Genomic DNA, 20,976 nt, shown 5'->3' on the forward strand with positions numbered 1-20,976 from the left:
CAAAAAGCGTTTGACAAGGTACCTCACCAAAGGCTTCTGAGGAAGCTTAGCAGTCATGGAATAAGAGGAGAGGTCCTCTTGTGGATAAGGAATTGGTTAAGAAGCAGAAAGCAGAGAGTAGGAATAAACGGACAGTTCTCCCAATGGAGGGCTGTAGAAAGTGGAGTCCCTCAAGGATCGGTATTGGGACCTGTACTTTTCAACTTGTTCATTAATGATCTAGAATTAGGAGTGAGCAGTGAAGTGGCCAAGTTTGCTGATGACACTAAATTGTTCAGGGTTGTTAAAACAAAAAGGGATTGCGAAGAGCTCCAAAAAGACCTCTCCAAACTGAGTGAATGGGCGGAAAAATGGCAAATGCAATTCAATATAAACAAGTGTAAAATTATGCATATTGGAGCAAAAAATCTTAATTTCACATATACGCTCATGGGGTCTGAACTGGCGGTGACCGACCAGGAGAGAGACCTCGGGGTTGTGGTGGACAGCACGATGAAAATGTCGACCCAGTGTGCGGCAGCTGTGAAAAAGGCAAATTCCATGCTAGCAATAATTAGGAAAGGTATTGAAAATAAAACAGCCGATATCATAATGCCGTTGTATAAATCTATGGTGCGACCGCATTTGGAATACTGTGTACAGTTCTGGTCGCCTCATCTCAGAAAGGATATGATAGAGTTGGAAAAGGTTCAGAAGAGGGCAACCAGAATGATCAAGGGGATGGAGCGACTCCCTTATGAGGAAAGGTTGCAGCATTTGGGGCTTTTTAGTTTAGAGAAAAGGCGGGTCAGAGGAGACTTGATAGAAGTGTATAAAATTATGCATGGCATTGAGAAAGTGGATAGAGAAAAGTTCTTCTCCCTCTCTCATAATACTAGAACTCGTGGACATTCAAAGAAGCTGAATGTTGGAAGATTCAGGACAGACAAAAGGAAGTACTTCTTTACTCAGCGCATAGTTAAACTATGGAATTTGCTCCCACAAGATGCAGTAATGGCCACCAGCTTGGATGGCTTTAAAAGAAGATTAGAGAAATTCATGGAGGACAGGGCTATCAATGGCTACTAGCCATGATGGCTGTGCTGTGCCACCCTAGTCAGAGGCAGCATGCTTCTGAAAACCAGTTGCCGGAAGCCTCAGGAGGGGAGAGTGTTCTTACACTCGGGTCCTGCTTGCGGGCTTCCCCCAGGCACCTGGTTGGCCACTGTGAGAACAGGATGCTGGACTAGATGGGCCACTGGCCTGATCCAGCAGGCTCTTCTTATGTTCTTATGTTCATTGAATGTGTGCATGCTTTAATTTGGATTCCTGCATTGATCAGGAGGATGGACTCGTAGGCCCCTTCCATATAACTGATAATTGTATCGCTAGAAATAAGCACTGTTTTTCATATTGGTTTTCCTTTTGTCTCCCTCCCAGGCCATGAGCATCAGCAAAGCTATCAACACAGTAGAAGCACCAGTGAAAGAGAAACATGCTCGCCGTATCCTTTTCCCTCATCTTTTTCTTTTTAACTATATATCCCTTGCTCTCTTGGCTTCCTTGAGTTAAAAACTTTGTTGCTGTTTAATAAAGCATACCTTTAATACAGTACACATTCAGTAGAGTCTATACCAGTATATATGATGGTTTACAAGGTAACATAAGCAAGTGGGGGGAAATCTGGTCTGCGCCAAGTCCTCAGAGGAGCCGTGCTGGATCAGGTCAAAGGCCCATCATGGTCCAGCATCCTGCTCTCGCAGTTGCCAACCAGAGGCCTATGGGAAACTCACAAGTAGAACCTGCAGGCAACAGCCCGACTTGTGATGCCAAGCTATTGGTGTTTATGAGATATATAGCAGCGGGGTGCAGAAATAAAAACAGTCTGGTAAGACTGATAGCTGCAAGAATAAAGAAACAGTAAGGTTTATTACTCCTGGCAAATAAAGCCTTTCTAAGTACAGACATAACGTATGGCCATTATGCAGTCATGAGTTTAACACTCGCACACTATCTAAAAAGAAGGAAGAAGGAAGTAAAACCTGAGAAAAACAATATACATATCAACAAGTGGATTCTAAAGAAGGAATCAGCGGGGCAAGAACAGGTTCTCTTTCTGCCTATCACCCCCCCCCCCCGGTTCAGGTTACTTGTTACAAGTGTTGGTGCACTACTCCAAGCACCAGCAACTGGTATTCAGTGCCATACTTCCTCCGACAGCAGAAACAACATAGTCACCATCGCCAGCAGCCATTTGATAGCCTTACCCTTCATGAATTGGTTCAACAATGTTGAATCTAGGAGTACCTCTAGACTATGTGCCTGCACCTTAAGAGGCAATGCAACCGCATCCAGGACAGACAACCTACCCAATTCCTGGACACATGATCCTCAGTTTTGTCAGGATTCACTCTCTGTTTATTGGCCGTCAACCAGCTGACCAAACTGAGACACTGGTCAAGAACCTGCGTAGCCTCTTCTGACTTGGATGCCACAGAGAAATGAAAATACTGTAGATACCTCTATTTCTATATTGAAAAGCCTTAAACACGTTGGCTTTAATTTCTTTTCAGTTGAAGTTGTGGCATTCCTGGAGGTTAAGCCAAAAATGGAAGTATTTTGGGAGGGATTTGTGGTGGGGGGGAAAAGAGAAAGAGTGGCATCATTTAAGTCTTCTGAGAGATGATTAAAAACATTTGCATGCTTCCTCTGCCCATAAATGAGCATGGGAATGGCCCTCATAATGCCCACACACTCTCTAATGTGCCTAAATGAGATCTTCCTCTAGGCCTCTAAAGCCTTCTTTTCCTGACGAGGCAGGCTATGTACCAGAGAAATGACCTGAGGGCAGGACAACAAGCTCTCGGGATACTAGGCTGCCATCCAAAATGGCTGCCTAGTGTTGCGTTGCCTCGTCTCCCTCTTAATATGAAGTTAAACTCACTTGGTGTCCTGCTATCATTGTGCTGTGTGTTTTCTCCATCCTTGTGCCACATGATTGGCTGCTGTTGGGAGAGGTGGACAAGCACCCAATATAAGGGCCGTAGAAGATGAGGTAAACTGAATTGCTTATCACAGAGGGAAAATTCAACATGGGGCTGCCATTTTTGGTGCCAATATTCTTTTCCAAAATGTGGTGTTTTCTCACCAGGCGGTGTGCACACTGTACATTTAAAGTGCATGGCTTTCTGAAGAATCCTGGGATCTGTCATTTGTTAAGGCTGTTAGGAATTGTAGCTCTGTGAGGGGTAAACTACAGTTCCCAGAATTCTTTGGGAATCCATGTGCTTTAAATGTATGGTGTGTATGCAGCCACAAGCACAAAAAGAAGTTCTGCCATGATAAGCTTTTGAATTCTGTTGCTTACAAAAATGAAGCTAATAACTTGAAACTTGGCATGCATGATCTGTTTGGTGAGGCTTACAAATGTGCCAAACTGCAAATTGCCCCGGTTAAAAAAGCCACAGGTAAAGCAAGTTAAAATGTTGGTGAATACTGTTGATGTGCTTTAATTAGGTTTGTTGAGGAAGACAATCCTTCATTAGTTTCTGAGCAGCAGGTCAAAAGTTATGAGAGAAATTAATAAAAATTCTACTTATTTATTTTTTACATTTATATCCCACCCTTCTTCCAATGTTTAAATGTTTTTAAATGCCGAAGTATCTGAGAAGGCTGGTCGTGTTTGGTTGTCATTACCTTTCCCCCTCCCCTCCGGCACTCAAACACCTGGAATTTAATACCGACCTTGACTTCCATGAAGGAATTATTTTGGGGACTCATCATGAGAAAGGAGCCTTTACCTTTTGGTCGTACGCGATTGGCCTCCCTCTGCCTAGCAGCTCCATCCTCAGCTGGAAGTTCTGCCATGTTCTCCACAAGGTCCTCCGCGATGGGCATCCGAATGTAAGTTCGCTGGTCTCCTTCTATTCACCTGATGTGTAAAGGCCTCTTGACAAAAGCAGAGCTCGGAAAAGTTACTTTTTTGAACTACAACTCCCATCAGCCCAATCCAGTGGCCATGCTGGCTGGGGCTGATGGGAGTTGTAGTTCAAAAAAGTAACTTTTCCAAGCTCTGCAAAGAGACCATGTACCTGAGGCTCTGTATTAAAGTGGATATTCTAGGTGGGACAGTCTATGCGATGGTTAAGAAAACAACAGCAAAACATCCAGAAATGATTATCAAAAGTAACTGGATGGCCTGAAAAGAAAAGCTGAATTTTGCAACCTCTGTAAATTATGCAGGTATTGCAACCTGTACTGCCCTTAAGGGTCGTCAAAGGCCATAATGCTGCTGAATTTCACACACTGCTTTGAATTAATCAGCCAACTCTTGAGCTTCTACTTTGCATCATATATTCCCTATTGATTATCAGGCAAAGGTGCCTTCATTGTACTGTTTCATTGCCTGCTAAACACTTTTTTGTTTAGGCAAGCCAGCTCAGACATGTAATTTTATGAGATCCTTTCATTTGTATCTATGAGCTGTCTCCAACTAAGTCCTACTCAGAGTAGACCTGTTGAAATTAATGAACCTAAGTTATGTTCATCCATCTCAATGAGTCTACTCTGAATAGGGCTGGCTGCAATCCTATATTTTGAAATTGTAATTATGACTGTTCCTTTTAGTGCTAATTTTAAATAAAAAAGCCATTTTATGTTAAAACAGATTTTTTTAAAAAAGAGATTAAGCAGTAGATAAATCTAGTTAAAGAAAAATAAATAAATAAGACTTGGATCATCTTTTTTTTGCTGGGGGGACGGAGGGCAGACAGACTGGGATCAGTTTAATATTGTTTGGAAGTTATAGCTTGAATTTCTCACGTGGCTGATTCTCTTGTGTTCCTAACCTTTCTTGACAATGCCGTCTTCTCTAGGTTCTTCAAGATTGCCAGCGGTATCGGAGTAACATCCGAGAAACTGGAGACCTCTGGGTAAGTTCCAGAAACACACTGCTTACTCCAGCTTCTCCAAGAGCCTTAAATTTTAAAGAGATTTGGAATGCTTTCTTCAAATATTGTCCTGGATTTAGGACAGGGGCTATAGGCCCCTGGTCAGCAACTACACTTGGTCAGTCCTGTTGGGAGCCATTTTGATCTGGGAGGGGGGAGGGGCAAGGCTACCATCTTCCCTTCGGCAAAGGCCCTATTGCAAGGGTGGGGAACCTTTGGCCCTCCATATGTTGCTGAACTACAACTCCCATCAGCCCCAGCAAGTATAGTCAATGACTAGGGACTATGGGGGTTGTAGTTCAGCAGCATCCGGAGGGCCAAAGGTTCTCCAGCCCTGCTCTGTTGCAACAGATGCTCCTGATCTATTGTGACTTGACAGTTGACAGGAGGAGGGCAGACGACACATCCAAAGTGATAGATTTTGTCTTGGGGCTGCCAGTTGCAGATCTAAGCCAGTAAGGTTTGAGAGCCAGTGTGATGTAGTGGTTAGTGGTTAGAGTGCTAAACTAGAACCTGGAAGACCAGGGTTCAAATCCCCACTTGGCAATAAAACTCATTGGGTAACCTTTGGCCTGTCACCATCTCTCAGCTTAACCTACCTCACAGGGTTGTTGTGGTTGTTGTGAGGCTAAAATGGGGAGAGGGAGGACCATGTATGCCACCTTGAGCTCCTTGTTTACTAAATGTAAAAATAAACAAGCCTGGTTTGTTTTCATCTCTTTTTTTTAAAAAAAATTTAATGAAGTCCATTTTTTTCCTTGTTAGGGCCATCTCCACGATCGATACGGCCAGCTTGTAAATATTTACACCAAACTTCTGCTCAATAAAATCTCCTTCCACCTAAAGGTAATTTCTGTTTATGCAGTTCCTGCACCTCTTGCAACCTTTTGAGTGATCTTTGCTGTGGGGCTGGTACTCTCCTGTTTGTGTGGGGTAGGGAAGGTGACTTGGGGTAGGTGTATAACTGGTTTCAACCCCAAGACCTGCAGCCTAGTGTGGGAACCATGGGAGTTCTTTCTCCTTCCCCGCAAAGAGGAAGTATTTTTATCATCACCTACAGTGGACATTCACGAGGAAGGTAGTCTTACTTATTAGGGTTAACGGGTATGCACATCTGCCTTAAACTATGGCTGCCTTGTAGCCAGGATTTTATTGATGTGGCCACTCAGGGATGCTTCCAGGCTGGCGTTTTATTGCGGGTGAATTCTACAATATGTTCTTGACGCAATGATAATGCATTAGTGGTGGATTTGTTCTGCTTTGTTAGTTGTCCTGCGATGCTTACCCAGCGCTACCACATGATTGCTGTCTGGAGGGGCTGTAGCACAACAGAAAACAGGACAATTAGATTTATTAGTGGCTTGTTAGCCGAAGGTCTCCAAGAGACTGACAGCATTGTTAAAAACAAAAGTAAACATGTCCTACCAAATAACAAAACAACCACCCCCATACAGCCACACAAAACTTTGGCAGTATGCTAGTACAAACCACATCATCTTAGTCTGTCACATGCCTGCGGGGAAAGGTGAGTCTTTACCTTACACTGAAAAGATGTCAATGAACGGGTCAGGCAGACCTCACTGGGAAGCTTCTTCCACAGATGGGGAGCCACCACTGAAAAGACCTGCTTCCTTGTCACCGCCCTTCAAGCCTCCCTCAGTATGAAATGTTAGAGGGTTTCAGCAGGAAGTTACAGGTTATGCACTAATTGGAATGAAGCAGTATGACTGCCCTAAAACTTTTGCAGGCACAAATGGTATTAAAAGCAGAATTCCGTATGTCTGCCTGATACCCTCATGAGCACCAATCATTATGAATGCGCAATAAAAAGGGTGTTTGGAGGGCACAAAACTGCAATAAAAAGGATGTCTGGAGGGCACAAAACTGTTCTGTTAGATAACCAGTGCTGAGGTCTGAAAAGCCAGTAAACATGAGATTTTGCCAGGCTCAACTCAGCTATTCATACCAGTTCTAGCCACCACCCTATCAAATTGCGCCTTGGCCCCTGGATTCTGTGCCATGACCTCTCCGGAGGAGAGTCATGCTTTCAAAGGTTGACAGCCCGGACCTTCAGCTGAATGAGATCATCATGTAGCTTTGAACCGTCTGCTGTTAGAGCCTCATCATACCTAAGGAGCAGAGCTTGGAAAAGTTACTTTTTTTTAACTATAACTCCTATCAGCCCAATCCAGTGGCCATGCTGGTTGGGGCTGATGGGAGTTGTTGTTCAAAAAAAGTAACTTTTCCAAGCTCTGCTAAGGTGGACCTGTAAAAATATTCTTCTGGGCACATGAATGAAACTGATGTGTGAATGTGCTGGGCCCATGGGGGCAAAACATAGGAAGCTGCCTTATACTGAATCAGACCATTGGTCCATCTAGCTCAGTCTTGTCTACACTGACTGGCAGCAGCTCTCTAGAGTTTCAGGCAGGGAGTCCCTCCCTGCCCAAACTGGAAATACCACGGATCGAACCTGGGATCTTCTGCACACAAGGCAGATGCTCTACCCCTCAACTATGGGCCTTACCCAGCAGAGGGGGTTTAGACAGCTACTAGCACGGGATGTCTCTCTCTTTGGGTTTGTTTAGGGGCAAGGCAGCACACTCCTAACTAATGAATGCCATTTCTTATTTTTCTCCTCAAAGCACCCTGAATTCCCTCCAGGCCTAGAAGTGACTGACGAAGTGCTAGAAAAAGCTGCTGGAACAGATGTGAATGACATGTACGTTTCACCCCTAGTCCCCCACCACCACCTTTCTGGTTACTTGAGATCTTCCACAAAGCATAATGGCTGCCTTTGTTCCCAGGGTGTAAATGGAGTGTCCCAAGAGTGAAATGTACCTCATTAAGGATGCTTTGGACAGGAGCCCAAATAGCTCCTTGGCTGCTTTGTGCTGATATTAACTGACCCTCCCAGATCACTGTTTCCCAAACTTCCAATACCTGGACTGGTATCCAGTGTATCATTAAGTAACAATCCCACAAGAATTTATGAGTGTGCAACAGAAGTCTCCCTCCTTCTGCTCTTCTTCCTCCTGTGCAGCCCCTAAATCTCTCCTGGTGGTTCTCCCAACACTCTGGAGCAGATTGGGAGGAGAGTGTCAGGTCCCAGCCGGGGGAGTCCTCATGAGAGGATAACCAGGAGGCTCCAGCCTTAGACTCATCCAGTGTCCTGCAACGAGGCCAAGGAACGGCCATGTTTACCCAGGATGAGTTCTGCCTCTGACCTTGAGGCCGGAGGGATTCCAAGCCCAAGAGAGAGGCATCACCTCAAACACCAGCTGGAGTCCTGGCCTATCCAGAAAAGTATCTGACTGCAAACCATGAACTGGGCTTAACCATTGCAGATTAGAAATGGACAGCTCTGTGGTTGACAGAACCCTTTCATTCTCTGTTGGCTCAAATAAGGGAAAACTCCTTTGAGGTCATCCACAGATGGTACATGACCCCAGCCAAACTATCCAGGGTTACAAGCTCTATGTCCAGATTGCTGGAGGTTATGTGGTCATCTTGGAACTTACTTACATATGTGGTGGTTTTGCCCTTTAATACAAAACTTTTGCATGGCTGTATTCTCTGAAATTGTTCTAATTACGGGGCAATCCATTACTATGTCACCGGAGCTAGCTTTTGTAAATGTGTTTGAAGGTTCTATCCAAGATGTGTTGTGTAAAGCTTTAATTCTATTACTGTTGGTGGCAGCATGCCTCGAAATCGCTTATAAGTGGCATACATTGGTTGGGCTACTCTTAGACTCATGGTGTGGTCGAGTACGGACAGTGGCGTTGGCAGAGAAGCTAACCGCAGAGATCAGAAAAGCACAAGGTCGAACCAAGAAAGTCAAATTTGAACTTGTGTGGCTTCCCTTCGTTCAATTTGTTAATGCTCATGATAGATGGACCCATCCTCCCAGTACACATGGCCACTTATGGAGGTCTACTTTGAGACAATGATTAATCTTTTGTTTGCCAATTTCCAAATGCCTAGCTCTTCTATGATTGCATTTGTCTCTTTCCATGTTTCCTGTCTGTTGTTTGCATTTCTGTACATTATATAAAATGTTAATAACAAATATTTCCAAAGAAAAAAGGAAGTACTCGACTACAAGCAAGGTCTCCTCAGGAGTAAAGTCCTCCTCTGGAATAAAAGTCTGGCTGAAGGTGGTTGATAGGAGTCAGCTGAGGTTGGGGATGTGGTTCCAGCAGCTGCAGCTCAGAAACCCCAGTGCTTGGCTAGAAGAGCTGCTGGATTGACATCTATATACCAGCTTTGTACTTGGCCTGTTAGCTGATCTCCTGCTGACTCCAAGCCTGACCCCAGACTACTCAGGACCACCTCCTGGCCTTGCCCTTGCCTGCCCCGGGCTGACCAGACCCTGACCGTAGACTGCTGTGAGCCTGCCTATTGCTTGACCCTCTGTTGTGGACTCTGCTTGTGTGAACCCTGATGTTGGACTGGCCCTCGGTCCTGCCTGAATTGGTGTTGTTGCTTGGGAAGTCTCTGGCTTCCTCAGGCCCCTAGTGTGTGGGGCACAAGCAAGGGGCAGGAGAAGCGCCGTTGCACAGACATAAATCCTTGCACTGATGGGACGGTTACTTACTGTAACACGGGATACAAAACCTAGGTCAGAGTTTTGGGCTGTTGGTTTTTTCCTGGATTAAAACGGAAGGTACCAATTCTTTCCTTGCACTCAAAAAGATCTGTATATATTCTGAATCGGCTCCCAGAATGCTGAGAGGCCTCCTCCTCCTTGCAACTGTGGGATAGCCCAATTAATACTGCCTCCTGGCATCCACCCTTCCCTTGGACTAGTCAGTCCAGGCTCAGGTATGGGGCCATGTTTTCTGGGCCAAGGGGATGCTTCAAAGCGTCCCCCATGCCCATCAGTTGAAATGTAGGTAGTGTCTTTGAATCACGATGGGTTGATTCAGATGTAATGCCAAACCATGGTTTGCGCTATCCGTCGTGCAGACTCCCAACTGGGATGTGTCTTCCAGGTGTACTGGCAAACAGTGGATTGTGTGGGTTGGCCTGTGGCCCTCCAGCTGTTGCTGGACTACAATTTCCATCATTCCAGACCGTTGGCCCCATGGGCTGAGGCTGATGGGAGTTGTAGTTTGACACCATCTGAAGGGCACCAGATTAGGGAAAGCTGGTATACTGTCTCTGAAAAGGCAGGCTAATTATGGGATATTTTGACAATCATTACATCCCTTGTTTTATGTCTTCTTTTTTTTTTAACAAAAAAAAATTATAGCTTTCAGCTCACGGTTGAGATGTTTGACTACATGGATTGTGAACTCAAATTGGCAGAGTCGGGTAAGTTGACTTCAGTCCCTCCCTTTATTTTATTTTCAGTGTTTAATATCCCACTTACTTCCCTCCGTTTTTGTACATAGTCTGCATGTACTCCAGGACTGCTGACAGAGCCCCCCCCCCCAAAAAAAGTTCGAACTTGCTCCCATCTCTTTAACAGCAGCTTGATTTGTACAAATCAGCAATTACAGTTTTCCACAGCAATAGGCATTACTTGTGGATCAAACTGCTGTTAAAAGTACAGGAGCAGGCCAGGCTGGTATTTTCCATGTAATATATTACACATTTCCCCTCCATTTGCATTGTGCTTCCTTTGCATTTAAATGAATGGGATGAAATACTGTAATGGCAACGTGATTTACGTAATTTTGCCACATCAGATGGCAAGATGAATAACATAGTTTTTTGACAAAAGGTGAACTGCAGCGAAACAGAAACAGTGCTGCGTGCAACAAATACAGAAATCGAAAAATGATTCTTTCTTGCATCTCTAGCTACTAGTCATCAAACCCATTCATACCTTTTTAAGTTTAATCACCTCCTAGCCATTCAGGTCCCATTATTTCTAGCCATTTGACATCAAAAGCTTAGGGGGAAACTTTTCTTCAGTTGAAACAAGACAAGGACATTCCTGTTCCAGACTTCTACATGTGACATTTCTTAGAACAGGGCTGTGTGGAGTTTCTCCTGGCGCAGAGCATCGAATGGGCCTGCCCTCAGGAAGTTGCTGGTCATGACTGCACTACTGTTTAATCCTTTCCTCCTATCAGTCATTATGTGAACCTGCTATTCCTTCTGCCAGCAGGCAAGGCTGTGTAGCTCCTGGTTAATGATAAAGCTTTTGTAATCTGGGTAGAACCTGCTTGGTCCTACCCAGCAGCAACCTGAGTAAACAAAGGCAGTCACAGGGAAATCACAGTTACCTGCTGCATGCCAATTCTTTAACAGGCCAGGTGTCCTATGCTTTTCGTTACCTTGGGCATTAAAATGCTGGAAACTGGAATCGCCTTGCTGGATCCAAGCAAACGTGTCCTGGGTCCAGGACTTTTTCCTTTTCCATTGGTGGCCTGCCAGATACAATGGTGGCTGGTGCCCATTGGGAATGGTAGGGCAGAAGGCAACGAGGCCCAGCAGTAGATGGAATCAGAGCCAATGACAGGTAGAGCCAGAGCCAATCACAGGCACAGCCAACTAATTCCAGCTTTGTCCCAATCCTCCTCTTCCCTGTTGAGTTCTACAAGGGCAACACTGGAGAGGAGGAAGCTGTTGGGCAGCGCCACCTCCTGGAATGGATGGAAGTAAAAAGGCCAGCAGGTAGTGGCTGCCTGAGCACAGAGTGAAGTTGGTGGGGCAGTGCCACATTTGCCCTCATGGACCAGCTTCCATTGGCCAAATATCTCTGCCATGTTCACCAAAGGGTGTGAAAGTGGATGCGAAGCTACTGTGTTTTGTCCTTGACCTCTGGGACACAGTGGGTTATTTATTTAGAAACAATTACACCTTCATCTTTCTAGACTTGGTTAGAACAATCTTGAAAACATGCACCATTTTATATAAGCTGCAAAATTCAGTTTATCTTATCATGTTTATATATTAAGTATGTGTGATTGATTAATAAATAAATACATAAAGTCAGAGAGAGAGAGAACCTACTAGTCTGTGGTGTTGTTTAGCTGCTTTTAAGACTGATTGATCGAAGATTATATATGTGTGTGTGTGTGTGTGTGTGTGTGAGAGAGAGAGAGAGAGAGAGAGAGAGAGAGAGAAATAAGTAAATGATGACACAGATATAGATTTCACACTGTTTAATTAAACACTTCAGCAGAGGAAGATAGAAAGTGAAAGTATTAGATCTATTTGTTTTGTTGGTTCATATTTATTTTATATAGTTTTTGGAAAATTATGTATAAAAATAAACCTACGCATGTGCATACACAAGCACATGTATTCCACAGATCTTTTTGCAGTTACTGCTGCAGCATTTGTTGTTGTTATTATTATTATTTCCATTACCCACTGTTCACCAGAAAATCCCAGGGTGGGCCACAACAATATAAAATACAGTATTAAAAACAAATTACAAACACCACTAGAAAGGGTCCTAAAAACATGTATCTTAGGTGTCAAAGGCCAGGGTGAAAAGGTACGTCTTCAACTTATGATAAAAGCTGTACAGTTAAGATGCCAAATGCAACTCTGTGGGGAGGAAGTTCCACAATTTAGGGGCTGTTGCAGAAAATGCCCTCTTCTGGGCCACTCCTGCCCAAACTTCCAAGGAATAAGTAAGAGGGCCCCCTCGGCTGTTCTGAACACCCGTGGGTTTGTAGGGAAGGAGGGGGTCTTTCAGATATGTGGGGCCTAAGTCATAATTACTAAGTACTACCACTAGCAGTTAAAAGCACCATTTCATGCTTGGCTTTCTGTCCACAGAGGACACTCAAGGCACCTCACAATATGAAAAAATAAAGTGCAATAAAACAGATGTCTCCAGTCAGTGTATGGAATTTCCGTTGCCCCTTTCCTCTGTTCAGTTTTCAGACAGCTCAACACCTCCATGGCCGTCTCCCAGATGTCAGCAGTTCAATGCCGGCTGGCTCCTCTCATTCAAGTGATCCAAGACTGCAGCCACCTCTACCATTATACTGTCAAGCTGATGTTCAAGCTCCATTCCTGTAAGTAGCTTTGTGGGAGTGGGGGTGGAAGCATACCCATTGTTCAGGCACAACTCTGGGACATTTTGGTTCCCTGATGCTGGTAGGCTCAGGAAATGGCTTTAACATACTTTTCTGGTTAATTTGGGAAAGGGTCCCTAGCTCAGTGATAGGGCACATGCTTTGCATGCAGGAGGTCCCAGATTCATTCTCTGGCATCTCCAGTTAAAGAAGGGTTCTCAGGTAGGAGGTGATGGATGAGACACTGGCCTCAAAAATGACAATATTCAGCAACCAGGAGGGGAACATTTTAGTTTACTGGAACACCTTGCCACTGGTAAGGTGGATAAACAAAGGAAACCGATGAAGGGCAATTAGGGATGGAAGGATCTGCCAATTTTGGGTTCTTTCAGTTTCTAATTTTTCCAATCTTGAATTCAGTTCTCCACATTTCTGCAGCAATCTGCAATTTATTTTACTTGCTTTTTAAAAAAATGCTGTTGAAAATTCTTCAGTATTTTAGTGAGCATTTCTCCTGATAAACACATTTTTGGATGCAATTTTGACCAACGTACACATTTTTGCAAGCAATTTCCTCTAATATAATTCATTTTGTATGTTATTTTCACAAATATATTAACTGTTATGCATACTTTCCCCTAATATATACATTTTGTAAACATTGGTTGGAGAACTGCATCCCAAAATTCAGATAAGTGCAAATTTTGAAGGATGGCTGTGTTTTGGTTCTCATATTGTTTCAGAAAGTGCGAATTTGATAGATTCACTTTTAAATGTGAACTGAATTGAATATTTCCCCAGTCCCTAACTGCAATTCATCAAGAAGTTCAACTCTTTATCATTTAGGTTTAAAGAGAGACAGTGTTTCCTTTCCCATTACAGATGTTAATTAACTCTGTGTTGCCAATTTGATTGTTTTATCAACTGTCGCTGCTGTTGTAAAGGGTCCCTGCTCATATCTGCATGTATTCTGCCTCTAACTGAATAGTCAGTATCTGTACTTTTTGCATTTCATTTCCCTCTGAGCTTACTTGCTTAAAACACCCCTGTCCCTTATTGCCACATGTGTATATCTGCAACTGAGGATTGCACTTCATGCATTTGATGAGGTAAACTCTAGTCCATGAAAGCTTATGCTACAATAAAATTATTTTATGATTCCCTGTTGATTTTGCTGCAGCTGACTGACACTACCCTTCTTGAAGTTACCCGATGGTGTAGCCAATCGGTAGATAAAGGGTCTGACCTGGTATAAGCCCACTTGCTATATTCCAGGGGTGGAGAATGTTAGTATTTGGAGCTGAATGCTGGCAGAAGCTGAACTGTAACAGGATTACTACTGAGTGACCACACTTTACCCTGGATGTGATCACACTGAAACTCTGTCTTTAAGAAAACAAGAGAGTGTACATTTATTGTTGGGGATGGGATCCATAGGCAGGTGCTGGTTCAAAAGCATTCTGTCGATCTAACAGGCTGGTATAGATTCAGATTCATTCTTTGTCCACTAGCTGCAGCTTTTACCAATGCATTTTTTCTCACGCAAAAGAATTGATGTTGTTATTGATACGTTGAATGGAAATATTGATGTTTTGAAAGGAAATACTGATAGAATTATTCTTAATATCAGTATTTTAGAGACTTTAAAAATAAAAAATCCATTTTCGAAAATAGCTGTGGAAACTAACTACATAAAAAGCCAATCTGCAACAACAGAGAATAAGTGAATTAATGGAAAATTTGGTATCATTTCCGAATTGGGCAAAATTCTAGCACGTCCCTATTTATTTATTTCAGGAAATACATAATGGATAGGAAAGATCCTTATTCTAGCTCACTAAAGTTGCCGATGCAAAGAGCCATGCTTGCTCCTTTAACTCTGCAAGCAGAGAGAGAGACAAAGGAAAGATGCCTCCTCTCCCAAGGTGGGACAAAGAAGAAGGGAGGGAGGCTCAGGAAATGAGGTCAGCAACTGCTAAGAGTATCAGTCTAGCACCTGAAGGAAAATCAGCACAGGCTAGGTCAGAAAGACAGTCTAGGAAGCACGGAGGTTCCCTCCTCTCTCTTCCCTTTCCCATGCAAACCCTCCAACAAACTGAGTTGCATCCCAGCACTTTCAACAGGGAATCCCCAACCCCCCCAGGCCAAACTTGGCCTGTGAGGCAAGTTTGGGGGAAACCACGCCCACCTGCCTTGCACCCAGCAGTGTAATGGCAAATTCAGAAGTGCACGGTCCCTTCGTTATAGTTACAACCACTCCCCATTTCCACTTTCCCTCATCTTCCTTGCTCTCCATGCAATCCAAGTCCACACTCCACTACAACAGACGTCCCTAAGAGCCAATCAGCATGAAATGGGAGGCTTTGTGTTAGCTACTGGGAAGAGTCTTCTCCGTATTCTTAGTAGCTGACTTGCCTCCTTTCACTCTGATTGCCTCCAACCAGCACAAAAGGACAAGAACTCTTCTCAGTGGCTAACATGCTCCCCTTACATGATGAGTGGCTTGTACATAGAGACCTGGCTGGGACCTCAGATGACTGCACCACTGCCTACTCCTGACGTCATATATGACAACACATGTGGGGCAGGTTGAGATGTTTTTCAAGTTGTGTTTTAAAGACGTTTTTGAGGTGTTTTGTTTTAATATGTTTTTAAAGATGTTTTCTTTGAATATGTTTGAGTTTTGTTTTTAAGATGTTTTAGAGTGTTTTTTAGTGGTTTTGTTTCCTACCCTGGGCTCCTTCTGGGAGGAAGGGGCAGGATATAAATTTAACAAATAAAAGAAATACTCCTCCTGGTGGTTTACAAAGAAATTTAGGAACCCAGAAACCTGCCTTTTGCTGAGTCGGACCACTGGTCCATCTAGATCAGTGCTGTTGACACTGACTGGCCATGGCTCCCCCGGGTTTAAGAGGGAGAGCCATTCCCAGGCGTTACCTGGAGATGCTGAGGGTTAGTTTTCATTTCAACGCTGAATCTATCAAAATTTGTACTTTCCGACACACTTATGAGGACCAAAACACAGCCACCCTTTGAAATGTTCGTATTTTGCAATGCAGTTGGCCAACCAACCAAGGTTTACAAAAATGCATATATTTGGGGGGAAGTGTGCATAAAAATAAATATGAGTGAAAATAACATAGAAAGATGCATTATAGGATGAGAAATGGTTTGCATAAATTGCACATTAGTCAGAACTGCCTACAAAAATGTGTTTATTAGGAGAAATTCGCACTGAAACGCTAGTGAATTTTCATGAGGATTTGTTTTTTTAAAAATTGCGAATTGCTGCAGAAATGTGGAGCATTGAATTAAGATTAGAAAAATGAGAACCAGAGAGAACTACAACGGGCAGATCTTTCCATCTCTACCGAGGATTGAACCTGGGATCTTCTGCATGCAAAGGAGGTGCTCTACCACCAACCGCTGAGCTACAGCCCTTCCCCAAAGCAACGGAAAAAAACCCAGAGGAAGTAACTCCAGATGCTTGAAAGATTTATTTCTTCTAAATTTAAACCTTCCTTCAAGCCCCTGGAGTTGCTTCCTCTGTTTTTTCCTGTGGAGCTTTCTTTGTTTGCTTTACAAGAGGATTAGACAAATTCACGGAGGGCTCCGTTCTCTCTCCACTGTCGAAGGCAGCATGCTTCTGAATACCAGTTGCTGGAGGGGAGAGCGCTCTTGCACTCAGGTCCTGCTTGTGGGCTTCCCACAGGCATCTGGTTGGCCACTGCAAGACGAGGATGCTGGACAAGATCGGCTGTTGGCTCGATCTGGCAGGGCTCCTCTTACGGTTTTCTGGTTGTTTTTTAACAATAGCAACGATAACAAAAAGGCTTCCCATCCCTTGTGAATTAGGCTGATGGAACCAAGAAAGCTTTGCGGGGGGCTGGGTGGGAAAACCAGGAGTGGATTTCTATGTGAAAGGGCCCACCGTGAGCTCAGTTTGCAACACCTGCATCTGCTCATTGCTCACCCTGGCCTTTAATTCTAAGGGTAGGTCTGCCTCCTGAATCTGTTCATTTTGATTTCTCTCTGTTTCTCACTTTTCCATCCTTAAATTTGGTTCTCCACTTTTCCATGTCAGTTTGCGATTTAAAAAAATTAAGTCCTCATGAAAATTCATCAACCTTTTAGTGTGAATTTCTCCTAATATACACATTTTAATGCAATTTTGCCTAATGCACATTTTTGCAGAGCAATTTTCATAATATATCACTTTTCTGTATGTTATTTTCACACGTGTGTGCGTGTTTGCATTTTATGCACATTTTACCCTAGTAAATGCATTTCTGTACACATTGCTTGGCTGGAGAACTGCACTGCAACATTAGGAGAAATGTGGATTTCGAAGGATGGCTGCGTTTCAGTTTGCACATTGTTTCGGAACGTGAGAATTAGGTAGGTTTGCCTTTAAATGCGAACTGAACCCAATTTCTCCCTCCCCCTAGTCACTATTTTGTGCCTTGCTCCAGCTGGTTCTACTATTAAAAACCCCGCAGCACCATAGTACAGATGTGGGGATCCTGTGGCCCTCCAGCTGTTGCTGAACTACAACTCCCATCAGCCCCAGCTGTAGTTCAGCAACAGCTTCAGGGCCAAAGGTTCCCCATAGCGGCTGCTACAGTAGATCCTAGGAAGCTGCCCATTCTTCAAGGTCAAGCAGGTAAGGCCCAACCTGTCCTAGCCAGTCCTGTGTGGACTGGCTAGAGCCCAGTTTTCACTCAGGATGGTAATGCTCTGTCTGGGCTGCTCCGCTTCCAACTGCACATGGAGGCTTGTGTGATTTGAATTCCACTCTATTCAAAAATGCTCTCCATAAGTAAAGAGCATAGTTGTAGCTGTCCACAAACTTGTATAGTTAAACTCTGGAATTTGCTCCCATAAGAGGCAGTGATGCCCACCAACTTGGATGGCTATGTTTCATCTCCACAGCCGGAGGGCTCAGGGGTGTAGTCGTCTGGGGTCCCGTGGGGGTCTTAGACCCCTCACTTTTTGGGGAGCCAGGTCCAAGCAGGGTCTCTATGTCTCCAGTGTCCTACAAGCCAATCAGCATGAAATGGGAGTATATTAGCCACTGAGAAGAGTCCCAATGCAAGTCAATTGCAAGCAAGTCTTTATTACTTCCTACTTCAAAAAGGCAAGACAAGTTGTGGAGAAGGAGAATTCTGTAATTGCAGAAGGAAGGGATAGTGAATTCTGATGATAGCATCCCATCTGCATCATCAAGCAGTTCAGTAGCAGCAGGTAGATCAATGTGTAGATACTGAATTCAGAAATTCAAGTCTCTGACAGTGAGAAAGACATTCAAATGGTGATAGCGATAGAGAAACAGAAAGCAGTGTATAAGCCTGGGCACATTATTCTATAAACTTAGAAGGCTGTATAATCTTAGAAGGGGTATAGCTGTGGCTATCATGAACGGACCTTGCACTTCTGAATTTACTGCTACAATACTGCCTCTGGCAGTATGCCTCTGAGTACCAGTAACTGGGAACAGGCCAATTCCCAGAATTCCCTGGGAAAAGGGAGTGACTGTTAAACCACTCTGGAAACTGTAGCTCTGCGTGGGGAATGGAGTCTCCTAATAACTCGCAGCACACTTCACAAACCAAACGTCCTAGGATTCTTTGGGGGAAGCCATGAGCGTGGAAACAATGTATGGTGTGAATGTGGCCTATGTGTGGACAGCCTCTTACAATCCCTGCTGAGAGTTCTCTGCTCTTCCCTTCCTTGAGTTCTCTTAACTAGCTTCCTTCTTTACTGTGGCCTCTCTCTCCCTCTCTTTTAATTTTAAGAAGGGGGAGGTTTGACAAGGATTCTTGAGGAGATGTGGAAACCGGCATTCCCAGGTTTCAATTCCTCCTTCAGTCAGGGAGCTCAAACACACCTTGCCATTGGCTTTTCTGAGGGAAACCAGAGGAGCAAATGCCTCTGTCCAAGATTCAGACATTGCAGTGGCACCTCTCAGCAGAACCGGACTAGCCCTTAAGTATGTCATAGGAATGCCAGCTTTGGGAACCTGCGCATTTGTGTCCCTTTAGCCTCTTTTGGGTTTGTTCATGTTGCTCCTGTAGCCACAGGAGAGGGCAGGTGAGGAAGGGAAAGCCTGGAGCCTCGCCTTCCGAACACCTGGGAAGGCCTGCTTATTGTGGTTGTGAAGGGAGTGCATTTGCCCTCAGAAGAGCTCCAACATCCAGACATTAAATGCTTGTGTAAACACATGGCCCTGCCTTACTCTGAGGCAGACCAGTGGTCTATCTAGCTGAGGGGTAGAGAAACTCTTTCAGCCCGAGGGCCACATTCTTTTCTGGGAAACCTTCCAGGGGCCACATGGCAGTGATGGGGCAGGGGTAGAGCAAAGAACGTGAGTTTTACCTTTGTACGGTAGGCCAGTTTCTACGCACACTCTCACACCCCTCTTTCCAGGCAACCAAGAGTTCACGAATGCATTCCAGCCACGCGAAAACACACAAGGAGAGCATAGAGATGTGAAGGGCTGGGAAAAAAACTTGGAAAATCCAGGGAAAGTACAGTGTTTTCCCATTTTTTCAGGAGAAAAAACTGGAAATTTTCAGGGGAGAGGAAGTGAAACAACCCTCCCCCCCTGATTTTTTTCTGGCTTTTTTCTGGGCCTTCACATCTCTAAGAGGGTGTGAAACTGGGCTCATGAGGTGTGGCCTGGAGAGAGTCTCCGAGGGCAGGTGGAGAGGCCTGGGGGGCTGCATTCGGCTCCAGGCAAGAGGTTCTCCATCTCTGATCTACCCCAGTAATGCCTACCATGATTGGCAGTGACTCTCTGGGGCTTTGTGCAGGGAAGGGCTTTTCCCAGCACCTGCTGCCTGGAGTCCTTTTAACTGGAGATGCCACAGATGGAACCTGGGAGGTTTTCCATGCAAAGCTTGTGCTCTCCCGCTGGTGCTGTGGTGGCTCCCCTGGGTAAACAGACAACCCACGCTGTCTGCCAGCATCCAAATCAGTGACTGTGTTCAAATACGTAAACGGTCTAAGAAACATGGAAGGGTCATAGCTCAGTGGTACAGCATCCGCCTTGCATGCAGGTTCAATCCTCAGCCTCTCCAAGTAGGGCTGGGAGAGACTCTGGTCTGAAGCCCTGGAGAGCGGCTGCCAGTCAGTGTAGACAGTACTGAGCTAGATGGACCAAGGATCTAACTTGAAATATGGCAGCTTCCTGCATTCCTGACTCAAGTTGAAAGTCCTGGTTGGGTACTCGTGCTTTTCTGTGCCTCATCCCCCTGTGTGTGAACAGCGCTCACTCGACCAAAGGTTCTGACTTCCTGCTCCGGTCTCTTGTCCCCTTGGTTTCCTCAGGTCTCCCCGCTGATACGCTGCAAGGACATCGCGACCGTTTCCACGAGCAATTCCGCAGGTAACGACGTGAGACCTGTTCATCAGCCTGCGCCTGGGCTGGGCTACATCAGACTGTGGGAGCGGGGAACTCCTGTGATGGGATCCTAAGTGCAGATTTATGATCTGCACGTTTTTAAAAAAGCTAGGATGTCAGAGGGGACGGTTGTAGCCTCACCTCCTCTTTGTCCGATTCTTGTCAGTTGCCACAAAGCACCCCACAAATCAGCTGGAGTGGGAAAATTCTGTGTTTGCACACCCAACCTCTTCTAGGTTAAAGAATGGTGCTGCATACACCATTCACTATTTTATTTATTTGTTATTTATTAAAAACTTTTATACTACACTTCATTAAAAAAAACCTTCAGGGTAGTGTACAAGAAAATATCAGAACCCAAAATTACAGTACTTTTTTTTTTAATGAAACTAAGGTAACAACCATCCACAGCAGCAAAAACAAGCCAGTATTAATCAAGAATAAAAGCTTGACTCTTGGAAAAATAACTCTCTCTCAATGCTAGGCAGAATAGCTGCATTACAGATGATGCTACTTCCTTGATTCCTATTTCTATTTCAGGTTTTACCTATCCATATATCTAGCGATGTCATAAAATCATGGTAACGTACAATTATCAAATTTATTTTTCAGCAGAAAAAATCTGGATTAGCCCAAATTTTAATCTATAGAAAATCAA

General features: G+C 44.4%; 1 protein-coding gene across 6 annotated transcripts in view; it reads left to right on the forward strand.

The window, feature by feature from the left end:
• Positions 1 to 20,976, forward strand: part of HIP1R (huntingtin interacting protein 1 related) — a 101,515-nt gene that overhangs the window by 42,857 nt on the left and 37,682 nt on the right. For 3 of the 6 annotated variants that reach the window (XM_061603374.1, XM_061603375.1, XM_061603376.1), the window contains exons 2-9: positions 1,420 to 1,483; positions 3,740 to 3,882; positions 4,854 to 4,910; positions 5,694 to 5,774; positions 7,574 to 7,650; positions 10,186 to 10,247; positions 12,776 to 12,916; positions 20,246 to 20,303. In XM_061603374.1, the coding sequence (XP_061459358.1) occupies positions 1,420 to 1,483; positions 3,740 to 3,882; positions 4,854 to 4,910; positions 5,694 to 5,774; positions 7,574 to 7,650; positions 10,186 to 10,247; positions 12,776 to 12,916; positions 20,246 to 20,303 (683 nt within the window). Of the gene's footprint in view, positions 1 to 1,419; positions 1,484 to 3,739; positions 3,883 to 4,853; positions 4,911 to 5,693; positions 5,775 to 7,573; positions 7,651 to 9,124; positions 9,598 to 10,185; positions 10,248 to 12,775; positions 12,917 to 20,245; positions 20,304 to 20,976 lie in introns of those variants that run through there. The other 3 variants (XM_061603378.1, XM_061603377.1, XM_061603379.1) reach the window with 3 other exon arrangements.

The sequence above is a fragment of the Rhineura floridana genome, chromosome 19 (assembly GCF_030035675.1).
Source record: "Rhineura floridana isolate rRhiFlo1 chromosome 19, rRhiFlo1.hap2, whole genome shotgun sequence".
In the NCBI taxonomy this organism is placed as follows: domain Eukaryota; kingdom Metazoa; phylum Chordata; class Lepidosauria; order Squamata; family Rhineuridae; genus Rhineura; species Rhineura floridana.